Consider the following 20,066-nt stretch of genomic DNA (forward strand, 5'->3'; position numbering starts at 1 on the left):
CAACCCTGCCTCCCCGTCACACCACCGGGCCCCGGGACCACCGACCCCTACCCACGGAGGGGGAAAACAACATCCCAGCTGCTCCCTACCATCACTCCCGGGATTCCCGTCACCAGCAGCGGTGGTGCCTATCTTCACTACAACCCGTGGGTGGCGTCACGGACTAAATCCCCCAAACCAACCACCCCTTTCACTCACGGGCGAGGAGCGCCGCTCGAGTCCCCAGATCCGGCCCACCGCTCGAGCCACTGAGCAGCAGCAGCCGCAGCAGCGTTAGAGAGCGCGGCAACGGCGTCCTCCCCGCCCGCGACAAGAGCATGACAAGCTTATGTTTATACAAAAGTCTGAGTCAGTCTATTGATGCTAATGTTCATGTGCTCAACAATATTTAATGTAAAAACTTAATTTCAGCAATAGGTTGAAACTTCTCCTAGTTGCTAAACTTTCCAGTAAATCTAATTTTGCTACAAATCCTTGGCTTCTAATTTAGGAAGGAAGGCGATAGCAAGTCTGAAATTCACATTACTATTGCAAGAGGAAAAGAACAAATCTCAACATAAAGGGAATCTGTCAGGTCAGATAACACTTTAAAAGTTAAACGAAGCTGCCTGGCTGCTATACTTAAAGTGCGGCACCCGAGAGAAAAAAACGTAAATTTTAATTTCTCCCAGAAGCCACTGGCTTTCAGTCAGACAGGCTTGCCCGCACATTTTCAGTCACTGCTTGCAGCATTGTGAGCGGAGGCTATAAGAATGTCAAGACACTAGGACTGACAGCTCACTCGGAACTGAGTAATAGTCATTGTTTTTTTCATGTCCTCTAATATTCAACAACATACAGTATGAGTCAGTTGATGGAGTATGGCATGTAACGTAAGCTCACATGTGTGTAAGATATTACTGAGTCTGACTTGTAATTGTGATGTATTTACAGTTGCACGGAGCAGCATATGGAAAAGGAATATACCTTAGTCCCATCTCCAGTATTTCATTTGGATACTCAGGTAGGTTTTAGAACAAAATGGATGTCAGGTATGTACATACAGTAGTTTAAACATATTGTATATATATTGTGCATAAAATATATAGTCATGAGGAAAAACTAATTACAACCTCTTTTAATTCTATGGTTTTAACGATCAGACGTTTTTATGTGCAGAAAATTTGCACATAAAAAAGATGTTTTAGCAGGAAAAAAGGAGATGAAAAACATGCATTTTTTTATTGCGTTTGCACGTTTTTTCACATGCTTTTTTCCTGCTTCTTTTTCTGCATTTTTTAGTCATGGCAACCACGGGGGTTCAGGCGCTGTACATACCTCTGCGGTTGCCACCGGGTCACCAGCTGATTTTACAGCCGGGACCTGTCTCTCGCTGCCAAGATCAGTGCCCACGTTGCTCCTGGCAGTTTGACCCCCTAAATGCTGCGATCAGTGTGATCACAGTATTCAGGAGGCAAGGAGAGAAATCGCTTACTTCTACCTGGCGATCAGGTCCCTGTAATGCGACCATAGGGAGCTGATCGCTGTCATGGTCACCCTGGGTCGTTACTGAGGATCTTCTCACAGACCAGGGCACCTACATCACCAGAGTTCCATGCAGCAAGGTCCCGTGGTAAAGTCCGTGAGGCCTAGGTGCAGAGAACCCTGGTGACATCACAAAGTGAAACGAGTTCATGCCGGCGTATCTGCAGGAAGCCCTGGTGATCCGCCAACATGAACTCAATTCAGCTTGTGACCTCACCGGAGTTCCCTATGCCATGGTCGCGCGGTAAAGACCACAAAATGATGAAATGGCTGCAGGGAACCCCAGTGACGTCAAAAGAGCACACAAAAATGCACAAAAAAAAGCAACGTGTGCATGACACATGCGTTTTTGCTGCATTTTTCACTGACTCCATTGAAGTCAATTGGTGAAAAAGCAGGAAAAAAATGCAGAAACAATTGACACGCTGCTTCTGTTTTCTGCAACAAAAACTGCAAGGAAAAAAGAAGCAATGTGCGTATAGCAAATCACGATTCTCCTAGATTTTTTATGGATGCTTTTCCCTTGCTTTTATTGATTAAAGGAAGCAAGGAAAGAAAGAATGAAAAAAAGCATAAAAAAGCAACATGAGCACAAGGCCTTAAAATTAGGACAATAAAAAAAAACATCTGGTCTTTATTAAGTTTTCAAATTAGAGCAATAAAATAAAATCTGGTTCATATGATGTTTTAAAATTAGGTCAATACGACCTCAGATGAGCAACAATATTTGACAAATTACACATTGCTATTATTTATTAAACAAAGACTAGGCCAAAAAGCAAAAGCAGTGTGTGAAAAATTAGGTACGCCCTTAATTTTTCCATTTGAATTAAGTGGGAAAGTAGCACTAAGCTGCTGTTAATCAAATGCTTTTGATACATTGTTCATGGGCAAATATGACCACAACTATAAAAGCAGATGTTTTTCACAGTTTGCTGTTCTTGATCCTTCAGGCTTGTGTTCACACAATGTCAAGAAGTAAAGACATAATCAATGATCTAAGAGAAACAATTTTTACTGTAATCAATATGGAAAGAGTTACAAGGACTTTTCTAAACTATTTGGAGTTCATTCTACAGTGAGAAAGATTAATCACAAGTGTAAATTGACAAGATAGTTGACAGTCATCCCAGTATTTACTATACTAGCAAAAAAAAAAACAACTATGACTCAGACACTAAGGGCCTCAGATAACGTGTTAGATGTTCAATTTTATGACAGTACATGTATAGCTTGTAACAATGTCCTTTGGAGAGACAAGACCAAATTGAAGATATTTTACCATAAGGCTCTGCACCAAAGTTGCGTAAAACTAAACATAACATATAAGCATAGCAGCTTCATACCAACTGTCAAGCACAGTGGTGGAGGTGTGAGGATTTTTGCTTGTTTTGCAGCCCCTAGCATCCTTGCACCTTTCAGTCACTCACTTAACCGAGAACTCCTGTATACCAAAGTACTCTAGAGTCAAATATGAGGTCATTTATCTAAGAACTAAAACTTGACCATAGCTGGGTCACGCAACAGGAGAGTAATGTTAATCAATAATGGTTGAAATAAAAAAGAATTGCAGGGTCTTACAATGGCCATGTCAAAGTCCAGATCTGAACCCAATTGAAGTGCTGAAGTGGGATCTTAAAAGAGTTGCGCATAAACAAATACACAACAACCTCAATGAAGTTAGCAATGTTGCAAAGCAGAATGGCCACAATTTCTCAAAAACAATGTGAGGGACTGATAAAGTCATACAGAAAATGATTACTTCAAGTTATTGTTGTTAAAAGTGGCTTAACAAGCAATTGATTCATGGAGTGTACTTAATTTTCACACACTGCTTCTGCATTTTATCCTAGTCTCTTGTAAATAAATAATATCAAAGTGTAATTTGTCATGTGTTGTGGTTCATCTGAGTTTCAATTTCCCTAATTTTAAGACCTTCTACGGACCGTATTTTTATCTATTGTTTTGTAAAATCATAGAGTACAAAGATAGTGTATGTCATAGAGAGAAATTAAAATCCATAAGGCATCTGTGGATAGGAGACATCCCCTTCCTCCACATGGCATGAAACATATTGAATTAATTTTAACTGGGGAAAAGAGAGGGAAAGCTGACACTTCAAGCAAAAACCTAAACAAATAGTGCTTAAACAGTCCAATTAACTGCGGGGTTCGCCCGCTCAAGAATAACATTCAGTTATATATTAGTATGAGCACAACTCTGGAGGTCTGCTCACCTCCATACACACAAAACACTGAGTGAATCCAGAGGTCTTCATTGTACCTCCTAGACCATACCCTAAAGTGGAGCTATGTGAACAGGAGCCCCACCCATCTCTTTGACTGTTACAAAAATGTGTCCCTGTAATGTTTCCACATCACCCTGGCCATCAACTTCAGTGAAACATAGCTCCCCTCCAGGATTGTACCAGTGACCAGCTTTTACTAGGGATTGAAAAGCATCAAATGTGTCACCTGTGTCACCGGTGATCAGTGATGAATAATGGGGTTGATATCAATCCGAAATTTATGGGAGGCACATTTTCAGCATAATGGTTATGAGGGGAAGAACATACATATTTTCTCATAATTGTTAGTCCTGCCTATGAGCTCCAAATTAATGTCGGGCAGATGGATGACAATGTATATATCATATTTCCTTATTTATGGAAAGGTAAAATTATTATATTAAATAGGAAATATATTTAATAAAAAAATATTCCACCTGGGACCTCTAGAGGTAAGGATAACCTGAAAGTTGGAGATGTAATTTTCTAGACACTGAAGCCACATCCCATGACCAGCATTGTTATGAGTCATCAAAGGGTAGTATGTGGCTGTAGCTTGGGTTAATAAAAGCAAATGTCAAATTTATGATCCTTGTTCAATGCCAGGAAGATACATTTCCATGTAGGATTGTTCCATGTTTCATTGGGGTTCTCCCTTCCTTTGTATATTGTGGGGTTGGCAGGGACAATACCAAGGTGTGTGTGTGTGTGTATATATATATATATATATATATATATATTCCATGCATTGGAATCAGTTCTATATATACTATATACTATTCCCTCACTATGAGCTTCCAAATAATTGGCCTAGTAGTGGAAACAGTTGCGGCATCATAAATTAATCATCGGTCAATATACGTCATTGACTTCTTGATGATTTGGAGACAGCAGAGTGCTGCTCTTGACAAATTGATGGCAGCGGTACAATATCTCCGTGATCTCCTGTGCTGTCTCAGTGACAGTGTACTTAGTTTCCTCTTGTAAGTTTTGTTTGATAAAAGAGTTACTGAACTCATGGTAAGCTGATATCAAATAGTTGGAATTAAGTAGGACAACAGAAATAATGTTTATTATACTTATTTAGTAACAACCACTGACCGGTATTTTTAGATACTTTTGCAGAAAATAATTATTTTACTTATTTTATGCAGGTATGGGGAAGGGGCAACATCGAATGCCATCTAAGGATGAGCTAGTGCAGAGATATAACCGAATGAACACTATTCCTCAGGTAACATATGAAAGTGTTAATCAAAAGTGCTTAGTTATCTAATTAAAGGGTTATTTCTACAATCACATTATTTTTCACAAAGCACAGTAAATAATTAGATATTGTTAATATAAAGACTAAAGGCTGCTTTACACGCAACGACATCGCTAAACGAGATGTCGTTGGGGTCACGGAATTCGTGATGCACATCCGGCCTCGTTAGCGATATCGTTGCGTGTGAAACACAGGATTGACCGTTATCGATCAAAATTACTTACCTTATCGTTGACGCGTCGTTCCATTCCCGATTATCGTTGCTGTTGCAGGACGCAGGTTGTTCGTCGTTCCTGCGGCAGCACACATCGCCACGTCTGACACCGCAGGAGCGAGGAACAACCTCGTACCTGCGGCCGCCCGCAATGAGGAAGGAAGGAGGTAGGCGGGATGTTCGTCCTGCTCATCTCCGCACCTCCGCTTCTATTGGGTGGCCGCTTAGTGACGTCACTGTGACGCCGAACAAACTGCCCCCTTAGAATGGAGGCGGTTTGCTGGCCACAGCGACGTCGCTAGGCAGGTAAGTATGTGTGACGGGTGTTAGCGATGTTGTGCGCCATGGGCAGCGATTTGCCCGTGACGCACAACCGGCGGAGGCGGGTACGCTCGCTAGTGATATTGATAGCGATATCGCAGCGTGTAAAGTGCCCTTAAGCCCAACATAAAGTATCTTTCATGAACTCTTGTGCTCTTTTTTGTAATCTCCATCTGTCCCTTGGAGCATTCAGCTTCACATAGTTGAATTTGCAGTCCTATTCTTACACTGCTAAAATTACATTTCCCAATAGCACCCTGCTTCTCCTCAGTGCTGCACACCTCTCTCACCCTCCCCTGTGTTGTCCAGACTGGTCCCACCTCTCTCTGAGTTATCATCAAGCTAATCTAAAATTCACCTTTTGCTTCTGTGCCCTCTCCACTCATGTGTAGTAGCTTCCATAACTATTTTTTTCTTCTGACATCTACAGTAGTATAGCTGCATGTGTGTTTTTACATCATTGATATGTTAAATTGGTTTCTAGCAGAGCTAGCAGCTGTCAGCAACAAGCACAGCTCAGCTATACACCTAATTAATTAATTAATACAAGCTCATTTGTAGAATTTTGCAGGAGAATTGAGCTCTGCTAGAAAAACAAGGGCAGCTATGCTGATGTAGATGGCAGCAGATAAAATCGGCAAGGCAGGAAACTGGACTCGAGTATACAGTGTAAAGGAGCATAGAATGTGTTCTAACGGTATAATACACTCTGTCAGAGGTGGAAACAGAGCAGATGCTGCACTGCGCATGAGTGACCAAGCACACTGAAACTACAGCAGGAAGGTTTCAATGGCATCTGGAGGGTAAACTGAGCATGGAGAGGATTCTTTAGAGAGGGATAATAAGCATGTATATGCAAAATGGGGCAGACTGAACAATGAGTAATATTGGCTCAAATGAGTGAATATCTGTGCATTGTTATAAGACCACATTGTGATTTTGGGAATAACTTTTTAATGATATCTAACAGGACCCAATTATGTCTGCATGTACAGTGATGACGACTTAGATTCTTAAAGGGAATCTGTCAGCAGGGTTTTATTATGTAATCTGCGGAAAGCATTATGTAGGAGATAAAACACAGAATTCAGAGATGTGTCTCTTATTAGGCTGTGCACTGTTTCCACACAATGATTGTTTTATTACCAGGAGATAATCACTGCAATTACTACAGCGCACACAGCTCTGGTTTGGCTATGTCACCTCCTCTGATAAGCATCTGACTGTTATTATACAATGTACACAGAGAACCGTGGTATTGGTGCGGTTAGCTTTGTGAGCTCTGCTACAAGCTACATCTAAGAACACTGATTGTGTCACAGCTGCTGCACCCGGTAAACTAATATATCATTGGAGTCTTGGTCTGTTTTCCTACGCTATGCTGGTCTCAGATGAGGTAGCAAAAACCTGGTGACTTTTATTTCCGGGCTGAATCATACTGAGCGCGCAATCTCGCGATATGTGTCCCAGTCACATGATCGCGGACGTCACCACATGACCGCCGCGTCATTGTCCTGGTAACCTGCACAGCATTAGTTCCTGGCAAGTGCCTGCAAAAATCCCAAGGGTCAGATCTCGTGGGCGACAGCTCCCACAGCAAAGACACCGGGAGTGGACTTTTCCTGTTCCATGCGGACTAGTGAACACACGAGACATCAACACAGAAGTGCAGGAGGAAGGGCCCCTGTTCTGCTCACCGGTGTGCGGGACCCGAGCACACCCCTCTGTAGGCTACGGTACTTGGTTTACTACTTGGACTCTGTGTGACTTTATTCAAATAAGTGAGTACACCGGTATCATACAGTCCATCCCCGCAGACTGCACCCCAGCATTCCACTCCACCTACACCTGGGCCCCGGGACTACACCTCCCCTACCTGTGGAGGGGATACCATCCTGCTGTCCCCGCGCCATCAGCCCCGGGCCTCTCATACAAAGGCAGCGGCGGTGTACAAAACATCACCGCAACCCACGAGTGGCGTCACTGACAAACTCTCCCCTGTAAATAACCCCTCTTATACAGTTGCGGGCGGCGGGCTGCTGCACAGGCCCCGGGTCCGGCTGCCACTGGAGCCACAGCCACGATCCTGGATCCGAGCGTCTTGAGTAGCCCCCCTGCCGTGGTCTGTGCCCCCCGCCCGAGACAAGTCTTTCTGTTGTAGAGGCCGTTCAAAAAACTGCCTAGTTTTGCAATTTGTATGGCATGCTTTACTCTCTAATGATGGAAACACCATCATTTCAAGTTAAGTGCTATTTACACTGCACACAAGGTATAAATTATGGGGATAAAAAAGATTCTCAAGCTGTTAGCGTCACCGTCTACCACACTGCATTCCTCTGCAGTATGGATGCTACTCTATATTTTTTTGTTTTAAACTTGTCATCTGTTTTGAGTAACAATGAGTAGAACTGTGAGATCAGCTTTGACAATAATACAAACTACAGCTCAAAATTCATGTAAGATAATTAATGCAAAGTATTTATAATATTCAGTATTATTGGAGTATTAAATTGGTGGTCCAAAGGCCAAAGTAATTTTCTTTCCAAATCCCTATCTGATTAGTGCCATAATCTAAATTATTTACTAATATACTTACATTACAAATTGCCTATCCTTCTCTAACTACACTAACTGCTAATCTATTTTTTTCCTTATTTCATTTTTGATGATGCTTTGCTTGAGAATCCCAGTGCATGGGATACTCAAACGATTATTAATTCAGGGGCTCAGATAGTCCCAGTAGCAGTTGCAAGCTGGTAACAGTGCAATGTTAGAATAATTAGCATGCAGAAACCAGCACCATCCCCACAAGTGACGTCAGTGGTCTTTGCACATCGGGTGTTCTGACAACAAGCTCTGTTGCTGGTTCATTACTGCTGATCTAAGGCGACTACAGAGAGTGCTGTCATTGTGCACATCACACAGTGCACAGCGCGCGTGGACCAGACCAGCTCCTGAGACGAGTGTCACTGATGACGCTTCGTTTCAGGAAGGGGGCAAAGACATTCTCTTCCTCCTGATGATGCTTCGTCTGAGTATCCCAGCATGCTCTTGTATTCTTAAAACATTCGTCATCTAAAAGGAAGTAGGGGAGAAAAATAGAAAAGTAGTTAGATGGTATAGTTACAGAAGGATAGGACATTTTTAATTCAAGTATATTAGAAGATAGTTTACATAGGAATTTAGAATGAAAATTACTTTGCCTTCGGGCCACCACTTTAAGTCTACGTTATATGTAAAATATCTTTTAAAGGTGAACATACTTTTTATTAAACTTTCCAAACTAGTTTGTCCTATCAATGATTTTCTTTCTGTTATCTCTTTGTATTAGACTCGATGTCTTCAGTCTCGTTTCTTGCAGAGTCGGAATCTCAATTGTATTGCACTGTGTGAAGGTAATAAATCATTTAACTATAGTATGTTTTGATGTCATGAAGATGAAATGGCTCTCGCACACATTACATTCAGGGTTCACTCACACTTGTGTATATAAAAAAAAAATCTGTTCTATTTTCATCAAGAAAAATCGGACGAGTGTCATGCGTATGTCTTTCCATATGTCATGCGAGTTCTTTGTGAGCATGTGATTATCTTCTAGCCTAGCATCCATATGCCATCTGTATGTTTTTGATAGATCAGACCATTACGAATGCGATACCAAATATGTGTATTTTAGATATTTTTGTAATTGTTTTATTTTTAATAGGGAAAAAGTAGGGTGATTTGAACTGATTTGTGAGTTTGTTTGTTTTTTACATATGTTTAAATACATTTTAATAGTCCTTCTAGAAGAATTGAAGCTGCAATCATCTGACCTCTTATGCTATACACAACAGTGCATTAGAACTGTTGTGTATAGCTAAAATCACAATCACCTATGAACGCTAGCTAAACGCTTGTAATGACAGACACGGGGGTCTTCAGCAGACCCCTCATGACAACCCATCGGCACCTCACGATCACATCACTAGCACACCGATTATCACATGTGCCACATGTTTAAATATTGCTGTTAGAGATTTGTATGGGTGTGGACCTATGGTCAGTTATCCCCCCGGAGGCATCACTGGTTTTATTGCTAATGTGTGACATGTGCTTGTATGTGAAGTTATGGTAACTTGTTTAATTCGCCTCAGTGCCGCAGTACTGGCAATTTCTACAAGATGTCACTGGAGTGCAGATGTAGCGCTACAGTGGCGGGCTGAGAAAAGGGGGACTTCTACCAGGCAAGCTGTGTGAAAAGTTGTGGATACAGTGTTGGCCAACATGAATGGGGATCTTTAGAGAGAAAGGGGGAGCCCGGCTGAGGGACATTGGCATGGGGGCAGTGGCTCGTCAAGTGGCCTCTGAAAAGTAGCATAGCAATGCCAGGTATTATAGCCAAAGCGAAACAAGTGGACCCATTTGGTTAGATATCAGTGGGATGCAGATGAAACAGCCTCCCCCTCCCTACTTGGCAGCCTTTGTGGAATAAGTTAATATCATACAAAAGAAAAATTGTTTGCAGCACCTTCGGTAGAATCCTTTCTTTAAGGAAGGGACACAAGTCAGATCCAAGAGATCCACTTAGCATCTATGGTACATCCAAAATGATGGACAGCACCCCATATCTTTATTCTGTCATAGCATACATGACGTTTCGCCCCACAAACGGGCTTTTTCAAGCATATGAAAGTTAATATCATGTCTGCAACCCTCCTGAAAGATCCTGCCTATGTTAGAGTGAAAAATTAACAATGCTGTACTTATAATAACACTTGTGTGAAGTTGAAATCTGAGTGAGACTCTTTTATGTGAATGAAAGCAAGACACAGCGGTGTCATGCTGTGTGCAACCGAGGATAAGAAAAAGTCCTCTGGACTAGAGGTACCGGTCCAAAGGGTTAAAGCTACTACACAAACACTACCATTGTGTGTAGCATGCCAGGGCGGGGAAGGTGATGTCCTTGGCCATGACTACCGCCGAACTGAAAGGAAGTACGAGGTGAATCACCAGTCAGCCCTATTTTCTCTGAAGCTTGCAAAGAGAGAAGGTCGAATGAAGTCAGAGGATGTATAGGTCTAAGCAGTGCACTCAGCATAAGCCAGAGATATTAGGGAACAGCCTATGCAGTGCAGTGAGAGTGAGGGTGAGGTTGAGGATGCGATCCGCATGGAGCCTCCAGGGGCCACGGCGGGCAGTTTTCAAGCAAGAGTTATTGTTTGGGAGCTGATGGCTCTGCTGACCATTCAGGGGAACACCACACCACATTTAGGGGTGAGCCGCCTTCTTCACGAGGTCTGGGTTAAATTTTAGAGTCAGATGTCATCCGGAGAGGGGGTACTCAGACCTGCATACACTGGTGGTACTGAACAAGAGAAATTCACCCCAGCAGTATCAGTTCAACCTGAAGAAGTCAGTGAACTCCATACTCTTGAGGTATGTCAGAGGCCTGAGGAGGGTGAGGGGAGGATGTTCCTATGGAGGTGGTAAGGAAGCCTAAGGGCTAGCCATGATTGAAAGTTTCAAGGAACCGGATGCAACCGTGCCCACCCCAGAATCTCTTAGAGAGCCGAGACCCACTAATTTCAATTGGAAAAGGGCTATGGGGAGTTATCGCCAAAGTGCATGCCCATGAGTGGATTCAGATGGTTCCGAGAAGAGTTGTGTAACAGTGTGCAAAGTGCTGTGAATTTTGAGAAGTCTCTCCCTGTATGTGAGTCACTATGTGAGGAGAGAACAATGACAGGGAGACCCATAGGTCTCCCTGGAAAAGGTGGGAGCCTGGTGGAGAGGAAGTAGGCTGAGCCTACACAAATGCAGGAAACTGTGGAATGGACTGTACAAGCCTGCTGTAAAAAGTTCAGAGAGTTGTGCAGGTCCATGCTGACTGAGGTGAAGGTCAGCTGCTGATCAGGACATTACGTTGGACCTGGAGAGTGTGAAGAAGCTTCTCCCCCTTGCTGAGGAGAGCGGTGGACCTGTTCCTTAAAAGTCGACACCTGGATGGAGGACTTTCATCCCTGGGCTGACAGAACTGTGAGTGACATGGCCAAAGGCCTTTGAATGCCTTGGAATAGAGAGGACCGATTTGTTGTGCACTTTGGATTCTGTTGGTTGGTGCCGAAGACCCCGGAAGCAGCTGCGGACAGGCCCCCCACAGGCCTGTAATGGACATTGTCAGAGCAAACGGTACCTTCAGTGTAGATATACCCAGGTATACCAATTTCTAGTGTATATGTGCATATACTGTTTCTCTGCTTATGTGTTGTGTTGTGGATAGAAGCAGGTAAGTTGTAAGTTAGTGTGAAGTCTCAGAGATCCCCATGGAGTCGCACTCAAAAGATTTACACTTCCCTGTTGCTATGCTAGTTATTCATCCTGTGTACTGTTAGGTAAATTTGTTCCAGGTTTGCTGTGAAACATAATCTGGGGATTTCTGAGGCTGACACACTGACCCACGAGTATATCTCATTGTATGGTTTTACTGAGGTTTTGTGGGGGAAGAGTCTGCATACTCTTTCTTTAGTTTACATCCCCTCCCCAAACCCTGTCAGTAAACTCAGTTTGGTTAACTTTCTGCCTGCGTCTCTGTCTCGTGACTCACTGGATTCCTATAGGACCTCATTACAGTTGAGCCGGTGAAGGCAGATGCCCTCATCAGGGAGTGGATGGTAGACCCTAAGAGAGTCTTCTTTGAAGAACAGTGCATCGAAGGCCGGGCAGCAGATTTCAATCACATAAAGGGGTTTTGATTTATCACTGAGGAGGGGACCAGTGCCAGGTCTATGTTAATAGGGCCATGATTAAGTGAGACACTCTGCCGTACCACCTTCACAGTTTGTACATTGGAGAGTACATCACATTCTGCAAAATGTGTTGCCGCAAGGGGTGGTAAGCTATAGGAGTCACTTGCCCTGTCACCCTGTAAGAAGTGGAAACCTGGAAGGAGAAGGCAGATGTTGAGCAGAGAAGAGGTATCTGACGGAGGGAAGAAAGAGGGTCCCTGGAAGAAAACATTAGTGGCGTTAGAGCTGCAGGGACTGGTGGACTTGACTACATGGTTTGGATGGAAACTCAGACCCCGGACAGAGCCAGTTTGGCTGCCATGATGTTTGCTGAGACCATCGCTCCCCCTCTGCAGGGAGTGAATACCTTCATTAAGATGACCGGGAACACTCGGCTCAAGTGGTCTTGGGGACGTCTACTTTAGGGAAAACAGTTCTGGATCTAGAGGAGAAGGTGTACTGTTTGAGAAACCAGGATTGGCTGTGGATGTGGCGAAGACCGCTATTCCCCCAAGTCTTTTGGAGAATGGAGGAAGAAGATGGCTGAAAAAGGAAAAACACCTGACAAAACGGATGTTTTGATCCAAGCCTTGTTGACTAAAGGCCATGTTGAGTAAGGGATTAGTTCTGGGATACCCTGTCTCTGAAGACGCTGGCACTATTCTTGGTCTTGAAAACTGCGAGTTAAAGGCAGTTTGTTTAAAAGCCAACATGGAAACAGCCCAAAGTAATACAAACAAATTTTGCCTTAACTGGCCTAAAAGACTTTTAGTGTAGTATGTAGTTTAATCGGCTATTGACTATAATCAATTATCATCTGTTTTACTTTAGCCAGATAGGTAACTTGGACATTACCAAAGCTGTGTTTGCTTTAATGAGCTCAAGGGGGCTCAGCACAGTCCTAAGAGACTTCAAAGTGTTATACATGTCTTTTTCAGTCAAATAGAGGCTTTTCAGTATTGACATCCGTGGACATTTTATTCTCAAGAAATCAATTTTTGGGGTAATATTTGGGGAAGCTGGCGACTTTGAATTCCAAAAGATTTGCTCATCTTTAGTTATAGCTAAAAGAGAGTAATTATTCTCATCTAAAATTATAATCTCTATCTGGATAGTGATGGGCAAACTCGAACTGTAAAGTTTTGGGTTCACACTGGACACCTAGTGTCCGTGCACAAACCTCGATCACAGACGTCTCAGAGAAGTCTGTGTTACTGTTCCGGTTTGGCCACCTGGATTAAAAAAAGGAAGCAAAATAGGGATTAAAGAAGGACAATTATATTTACAAAGCTTCGGCATGGCTGTCACACTGCTTTCGGGTCCGCTCATTAGATCTCAAGAATATTCACTGCATCCCTCACCCATCCTCTGTTACAGCATCTGTGATTGGATGCAGTCAGACTGCTAGGATGCTGGCATCTGTGATTAGTTGCTCTCTCAGTGGCTGGGTCCAAGAAGAGGAGTGTAAAAATAAATAATTTGAAAAAATGGTATAGGGTACCCCCAAGTTTTGATACCCAGCACAGATAAAGCTGACAGCTGGAGGCTGTAGCCCCTAGCTGTGTGCCCTATCTTGGCTGTGTATCAAAATACATGAGACTCTATGCCATTTTTGCAGTTATTTGTTACTTGTGACAGCTACAAAGCTTTTTTTAACATTTTTTTAAATAAATAATTTTAAAAAATGGCATGCAATTCTCCCCCTCAATTTTAATACACAGCCAAGATAAAGCCTACAGTTGGTGGCTCCTATTCCCAGGCTGGTGCGTACCACTGCTATTGAGCCCTCCCCAGCCTAAAAATAGCAGCCTGCAGAAAATCCTGGCACTTACTCTGCTCATCCCGATTGCCCGTTTCTGTACGGTGGCCAGGGTAATATAAGAGGTTAATGACAGCTGTGATTTATCCAAATATCATAGCTGCCATGAAGCCCTGGATTAGTAATGGGTAGGGGTCTTTGAACCCCCCCCCCCATTACTAATCATGTAAGTAAAAAGAAACACAAAAAACATAGAGGAAAAACTGTATTTTAAAACAAAAACACAAACAAACAAACAAAACACCCTCTTTCTCCAGTTTATTTACCCCCAAAATACCCCTGCAGGTCCAACTTAATCCACAGGAGGTCCCACGACAATCCTGGCTCTGCTACATCCTGAGGTTGCAGTCCGTGGTCACATTAGAAAACATGACCGAGCACTGGGGCGTCAGGGACACACTGACGGAGCCGAAGCTGTTAGCAGTGACATAAATAAGTTCACCTGTGGGTCCCACAGTACCCCAACTGTGACCTCAGGTGAACTGACCTGAGGTGAACTCATTGAATTCAGTGACCTCACATCAGGTGAAGTTATTGAACTTAATACCGAATTATCGAATTAAGTGATGTGCGCACATTGAGTTCACCAGAAGAAGAGGATGCAGATATTTCTACACTAAATATGCATCTCCGGACAGAAATATGCACCTAAACCACATGCGTTTTTTATGTGGTTTCAGTGTGTTTTTCTGCCAGGAGACACAGATTTGGTGCAGAAATGTTTGCAACCAAATAGTCAACGTGCGCACAACACCTAATCCAGTAATTCGGCAATTAATTCAATAACCTCATCTGAGGTCACAGCTGGGGTGAGGAAGGTGAACTGACCTGAGATGAACTCACTGAACTCAGTGACCTCACCTCAGGTGAAGTCATTGAACTCAATGCCAGATTACCGAAGTAGACGGGTGCACGTTTAGTATTTGGCTGCAGAATTTTCTACACCAAATATGCATCTCCTCGCAGAAGAATGCACCAAAACCATAAGAGTTGTTAATGTGATTTTGGTGCGTTGTTCTGCCAGGAGATGCGGATTTGGTGCAGAAAGGTCTACAACCAAATACTAAATGTGCACACATCCCCTAATCTGGTAATCCGGCATTGAGTTCAATGAATTCACCTGAGGTGAGGTCACTGAGTTCAATGAGTTAACCTCATGTCAGTTCACCTGAGGTTGCAGCTGGGGTACCATGGGAACCCCAGCACTGACCTCAGGTGAACTCATTGATGTTACAGCTCTCACAGGTGTGGCTCAGTCAGTGTGTCCCTAGCACCGCAGTGTGCGGTCACTTTTTCTAATGTGACTGCGCACTGTGACCACAGGATGTAGCAGAGCTGGGATTGTTGCGGGACATCATGTTGTGGATTACGTTGGACCTGAAGGGGTATTTTGGGGGTTAATAAAATGGAGAAAGAGGGTTTTTTGTGGTTTTTTTTTTAATAAAGGATTTTTCTTTCTGTTTGGTGTGTATTTTTACTTACATGATTAATAGTGAAGAAGGTCTCATAGACCCTTTGCTATTACAAACCTAGGACATGATGACAGCTGTGATTTTTTTTTACAAATCACAGCTGTCATTAACCCTTTATATTACCTCGATTGCCACTGTACCAGAGTAATCGGGATGAGCCAGGGAAGCGCTAGGATTGGCGTATGTCATGGATGGGCCAATTTTGGGGCAGCTGTAGACTGCTATTTTTAGACCAAAGAGGGCCCAATAATCATGGGCCTCCCCAGCAAGAGAATACCAGCCCTCAACTGACCACTTTATCTTGCATGTGGGGGACTGCATTCCGTTTTTTAAAACTATTTCTTTAAACAATTTTTAAAACGCCTCATGGGGTCCCTTGTGTTTTGATACACAGAAAAAATAATGCACACAGCTGTGGTCTGCAGCTTCCAGCTAAGTGCTTTATCTACGCTAGGTATCAAAATACGGGGGACCTAACGCCATTTTTTACAATTATTTATTTAATTTTACACTCCACTTCCGGGATCCAGACAGCTGCTGTGAGGGCAACCAATCACAGACGCTGAAATGCCGGCAGTCTAACTGCAACCAATCACAAATGCTGTCACAGAGGATAGGCAGGGAAGAAGTGAATTCTCCTGCTTTAATCCCCATTTTGCTTCCATTTGCACCCCCCCTAGACCTTACTAACACCATTTTATAACACTCAAGTTCGGATTTTCATGAACTTATATGAGGTTAGCATCTGGGATCAAGTTCGGGGTCAAGTCTGGTCCTGAACTGGATTTATTTTAAAGTCTGGCTGGACCTGCCCAACCCCAACATCTGCGGGTTCATGCATCTCTACTAATGATGCCTCCATATGGCACTCCACAGACTGTTCCCTAGAAGCAATGATTCTAGGTGAGAATATCCCTGAATTATAGTAATAGGGTAGCAAGGCCAAAATATTAGCAGGATTTCTTTTTCCTCAGATTCTGTATCGATATATACAATGTTGAATACCGTAACTTTTTTTTCAAATTTAAATAGGCTAATTTGTGTCCTGATTTATTTCATAACATATCGTTATAGAAGTCGGGGCTCTAATTTTTATTTTTATGCAGTCACCTCCATGGTTATATATATTTAAATGTATTCACCCTGATAATGAAAATTTTAGTTGTGCAAAGTTTACTAACCATAAATTATTTTTTTTTCTCTATTTAGTAATAACATCAAAGGATTTACAGAAGCATGGGAATATTTGGGTGTGCCCTGTCTCTGATCATGTCTGCACACGCTTCTTTTTTGTGTAAGTAGGGATTTTTTTTTTGGCTGATTTACAGTACATAATGTTCTCTTCAATCTCAAATTTCAATGATAAGAGAAAACGTCTGAAATGGAGCGACAAGTTTTTAAGTTTCAGGTTGCCTTAGACAGAATCACTGCTACCTTTAAAGGGGTTATCCAGCTTATTTTGCCTTTTTTGTAATTTCACCATGGGTCTACATTGGGGCAGGTAAGTAGCTAGTGACTACTTACCTGCCCTGCTGTCAGCCCCTCTCCCCCGGCTCAGAGTGGTCATGTGAGCGCTCCTACCGTGATTTTGCTGCTTCCTGTGATTTCATGTCAACAGGGGCAGGACCATGTTGACATGCAAAACAGCCACTGCATATTGCCGCCCTGCTGGGCAGGTACCATGCATGGAGTCCCCGCCCCCCCTTCCCCGCACCCTCCCACAATCAGAGGCAGGAGCTAATGCATATGAGGAAGCTGGAGAGCTGCATACAGAGCTCGCGTCTGAGCAGCGCCAGGGAATCTATCCTCTGTCAGCTGCGGCCCCTGCACCGGCAGCATTCATCAAGGGGGTTGCAGCTGACAGCGCTTTATATCAGAGGACCGATTGCCCGACGCTGCTCAGATGGGAGCTCTATATACAGCTAATGCAATGATCAACCGCCGGCCAATCAAAGGCAGCAGCTGATCACTGGAGAAACTGCATAGAGAACTCGTTCTGCACAGTGCCCGGGAATCTGTCTTCTGATATAAAGCGGTGTCAGAAGTAGGACACCAAGGGAATGAGGATAGGTGAGAAGGATTTGTCTTTGGGGTTTTTTTGCGTGTGTGAAGTATGGCAGAATAGGGGACACTACTACATGACGGAAGAGGAGCAGGAAAGGGGCCATTACTATAGGATGAGCAGGATGGGCACAAGGATGGGGCACAGTACTACAGCATGTGCACAAGGATGGGGCACAGTATTATAGCATGGGCACAAGGATGGGGCACAGTACTATAGCATGGGCACAAGGAAGGGGCACAGTACTATAGCATGGGCACAAGGATGAGGCACAGTACTATAGCATGGGCACAAGGATGGGGCACAGTACTATAGCATGGGCACAAGGATGGGGCACAGTACTATAGCATGGGCACAAGGATGGGGCACAGTACTATAGCATGGGCACAAGGAAGGGGCACAGTACTATAGCATGGGCACAAGGATGAGGCACAGTACTATAGCATGGGCACAAGGATGGGGCACAGTACTATAGCATGGGCACAAGGATGGGGCACAGTACTATAGCATGGGCACAAGGATGGGGCACAGTACTATAGCATGGGCACAAGGATGGGGCACAGTATTACAGCATGGGCACAAGGATGGGGAACAGTAATATAACATGGGCACAAGGATGGGGTACAGTACTATAGCATGGGCACAAGGATGGGGCACAGTAATATAACATGGGCACAAGGATGGGGCACAGTACTATAGCATGTGCACAAGGATGAGGCACAGTACTATAGATGGGCACAAGTATGTGGCACAGTGTTATAGCATGGGCACAAGGATGGGGCACAGTAATATAGCATAGGCACAAGGATGGGGCACAGTACTATAGCATGTGCACAAGGATGGGGCACAGTACTATAACATGGGCAGAAGGATGGGGTACAGTACTATAGCATGTGCACAAGGATGGGGCATAGTACTATAGCATGGGCAGAAGGATGGGACATATAACAGGTTGGAGGCATTACTATAGGATGAGGACAAGGATGGGCACAATACTACATTATATGTGCCCACATTGTACTGTCCTAGAGGTGTGTGCTGAGCAGAATACTGACAGCCAATGGCTGGGCAGGGGGCGGGGCTGGACACTGAGTCCGGGCGGTGCAAGCTCTGACTGAGGTTTGGCAACCAAGGATAGCAGCAAGTCAAGTTTGCTTGAGCTGCATGTAAACAAAGAGGCTGGAGAGATAAAGGGATAATTCAAGAGGAACAAAAGTAAGAAAATAAAAAAAATAACGTAGGGATGTTTTATATGACAATACAGCACAGTTTAGCGTAAAACATTTTTTAGAGTGTATGTCGGAAAACTCCTTTCAATATTTTTCTGCCAAGGGAAAACAGATTAGTTATTGTAGTTTCTAAAATATAAATTGCTCTGCATTTCCCTGAGAATTTTCTTTGCTAAAGCTTTATTGTCAGGCTTTTCTGTTGAATTTGGCTGAACCCATCCATTACTTGCAAACACGTTTTAAGGCTTGAAGTGTACTTTAGTTCTGAAGCTAAATTTCTATTTCCCCATTTGTTAGTATTCTGAGACTACTTATTTTTCCACGCTTATAATTTTTATGTTTATACTCTTATCTGTCTTTATTTTTACATGTCTTCTGTCAAAATGTATACTACCAAAGGTATGAAGATGGCCAAGTCGGAGATGCCAACATCAACACTCAGGACCCCAAAATCCAAAAGGAAATCATGCGAGTGATTGGGACACAAGTGTACAGTGGATGAGGGATAATATCCTCAGGATTATAATCAAAACAGAAGGGAGCAGTCTGTCCTATCTGGGACCAAGAACATGGGGCAATCTGTGACCTGCTTCACATATGGAAGATTTAAGGTCCTTTCTGTGACTGGGTAGACCTTTCTAATGTGGAGCGGAGGGTCTTGCACTGATCAGGCTCTCAAGGCAACTGTAAGATATCATTCTATGTTGAGATATCGCAGCCCTGGGACAATTCCTGACATATTGACTTTGCTGTGTGTCAGCACTACCCACTTTCCATACTTTATCCCTAACTCTGATTACTTCTCATTTACAACTCTTTGTTTAACAAAAAAAAGAAAATGTAAAAAAAAATAAATCTGAAGGTTTTATTTCATCTTTGTTGTTGATTATTTTTTAAATATTAGCTGTGACATTTACACATTCTGATCAAGTTAAGATTTTAAAGTCACTAAAAGAGAATCTGTCACCAGGTTTTTCCCATCTAATTTGAGAGCATCATAATGTAGGGACAGAGATCCTGAATCCAACGGTGTGTCACTTTCTGGGCTGCTTGCTGTAGCTTTGATAATCTACTGCTGATTAAACAGTCATTTTATCATTAGAG

At 43.2% G+C, this 20,066-nt stretch overlaps 1 protein-coding gene across 2 annotated transcripts in view; it reads left to right on the forward strand.

Annotated features, from left to right (window-relative positions):
• The window catches only part of PARP6 (poly(ADP-ribose) polymerase family member 6), a 154,334-nt gene extending 134,499 nt beyond the window's left edge, over positions 1–19,835 (forward strand). For both annotated transcript variants that reach the window (XM_075345538.1, XM_075345539.1), the window contains exons 19-23: positions 934–1,003; positions 4,966–5,045; positions 8,945–9,008; positions 16,881–16,965; positions 19,362–19,835. In XM_075345538.1, the coding sequence (XP_075201653.1) occupies positions 934–1,003; positions 4,966–5,045; positions 8,945–9,008; positions 16,881–16,965; positions 19,362–19,464 (402 nt within the window). In that variant the 3' untranslated portion in view covers positions 19,465–19,835. The remainder of the gene's footprint in view (positions 1–933; positions 1,004–4,965; positions 5,046–8,944; positions 9,009–16,880; positions 16,966–19,361) is intronic.
• The last annotated feature ends 231 nt before the right edge of the window (positions 19,836–20,066 follow it).

This window comes from Anomaloglossus baeobatrachus, chromosome 4 (genome assembly GCF_048569485.1).
Source record: "Anomaloglossus baeobatrachus isolate aAnoBae1 chromosome 4, aAnoBae1.hap1, whole genome shotgun sequence".
Classification (NCBI taxonomy): domain Eukaryota; kingdom Metazoa; phylum Chordata; class Amphibia; order Anura; family Aromobatidae; genus Anomaloglossus; species Anomaloglossus baeobatrachus.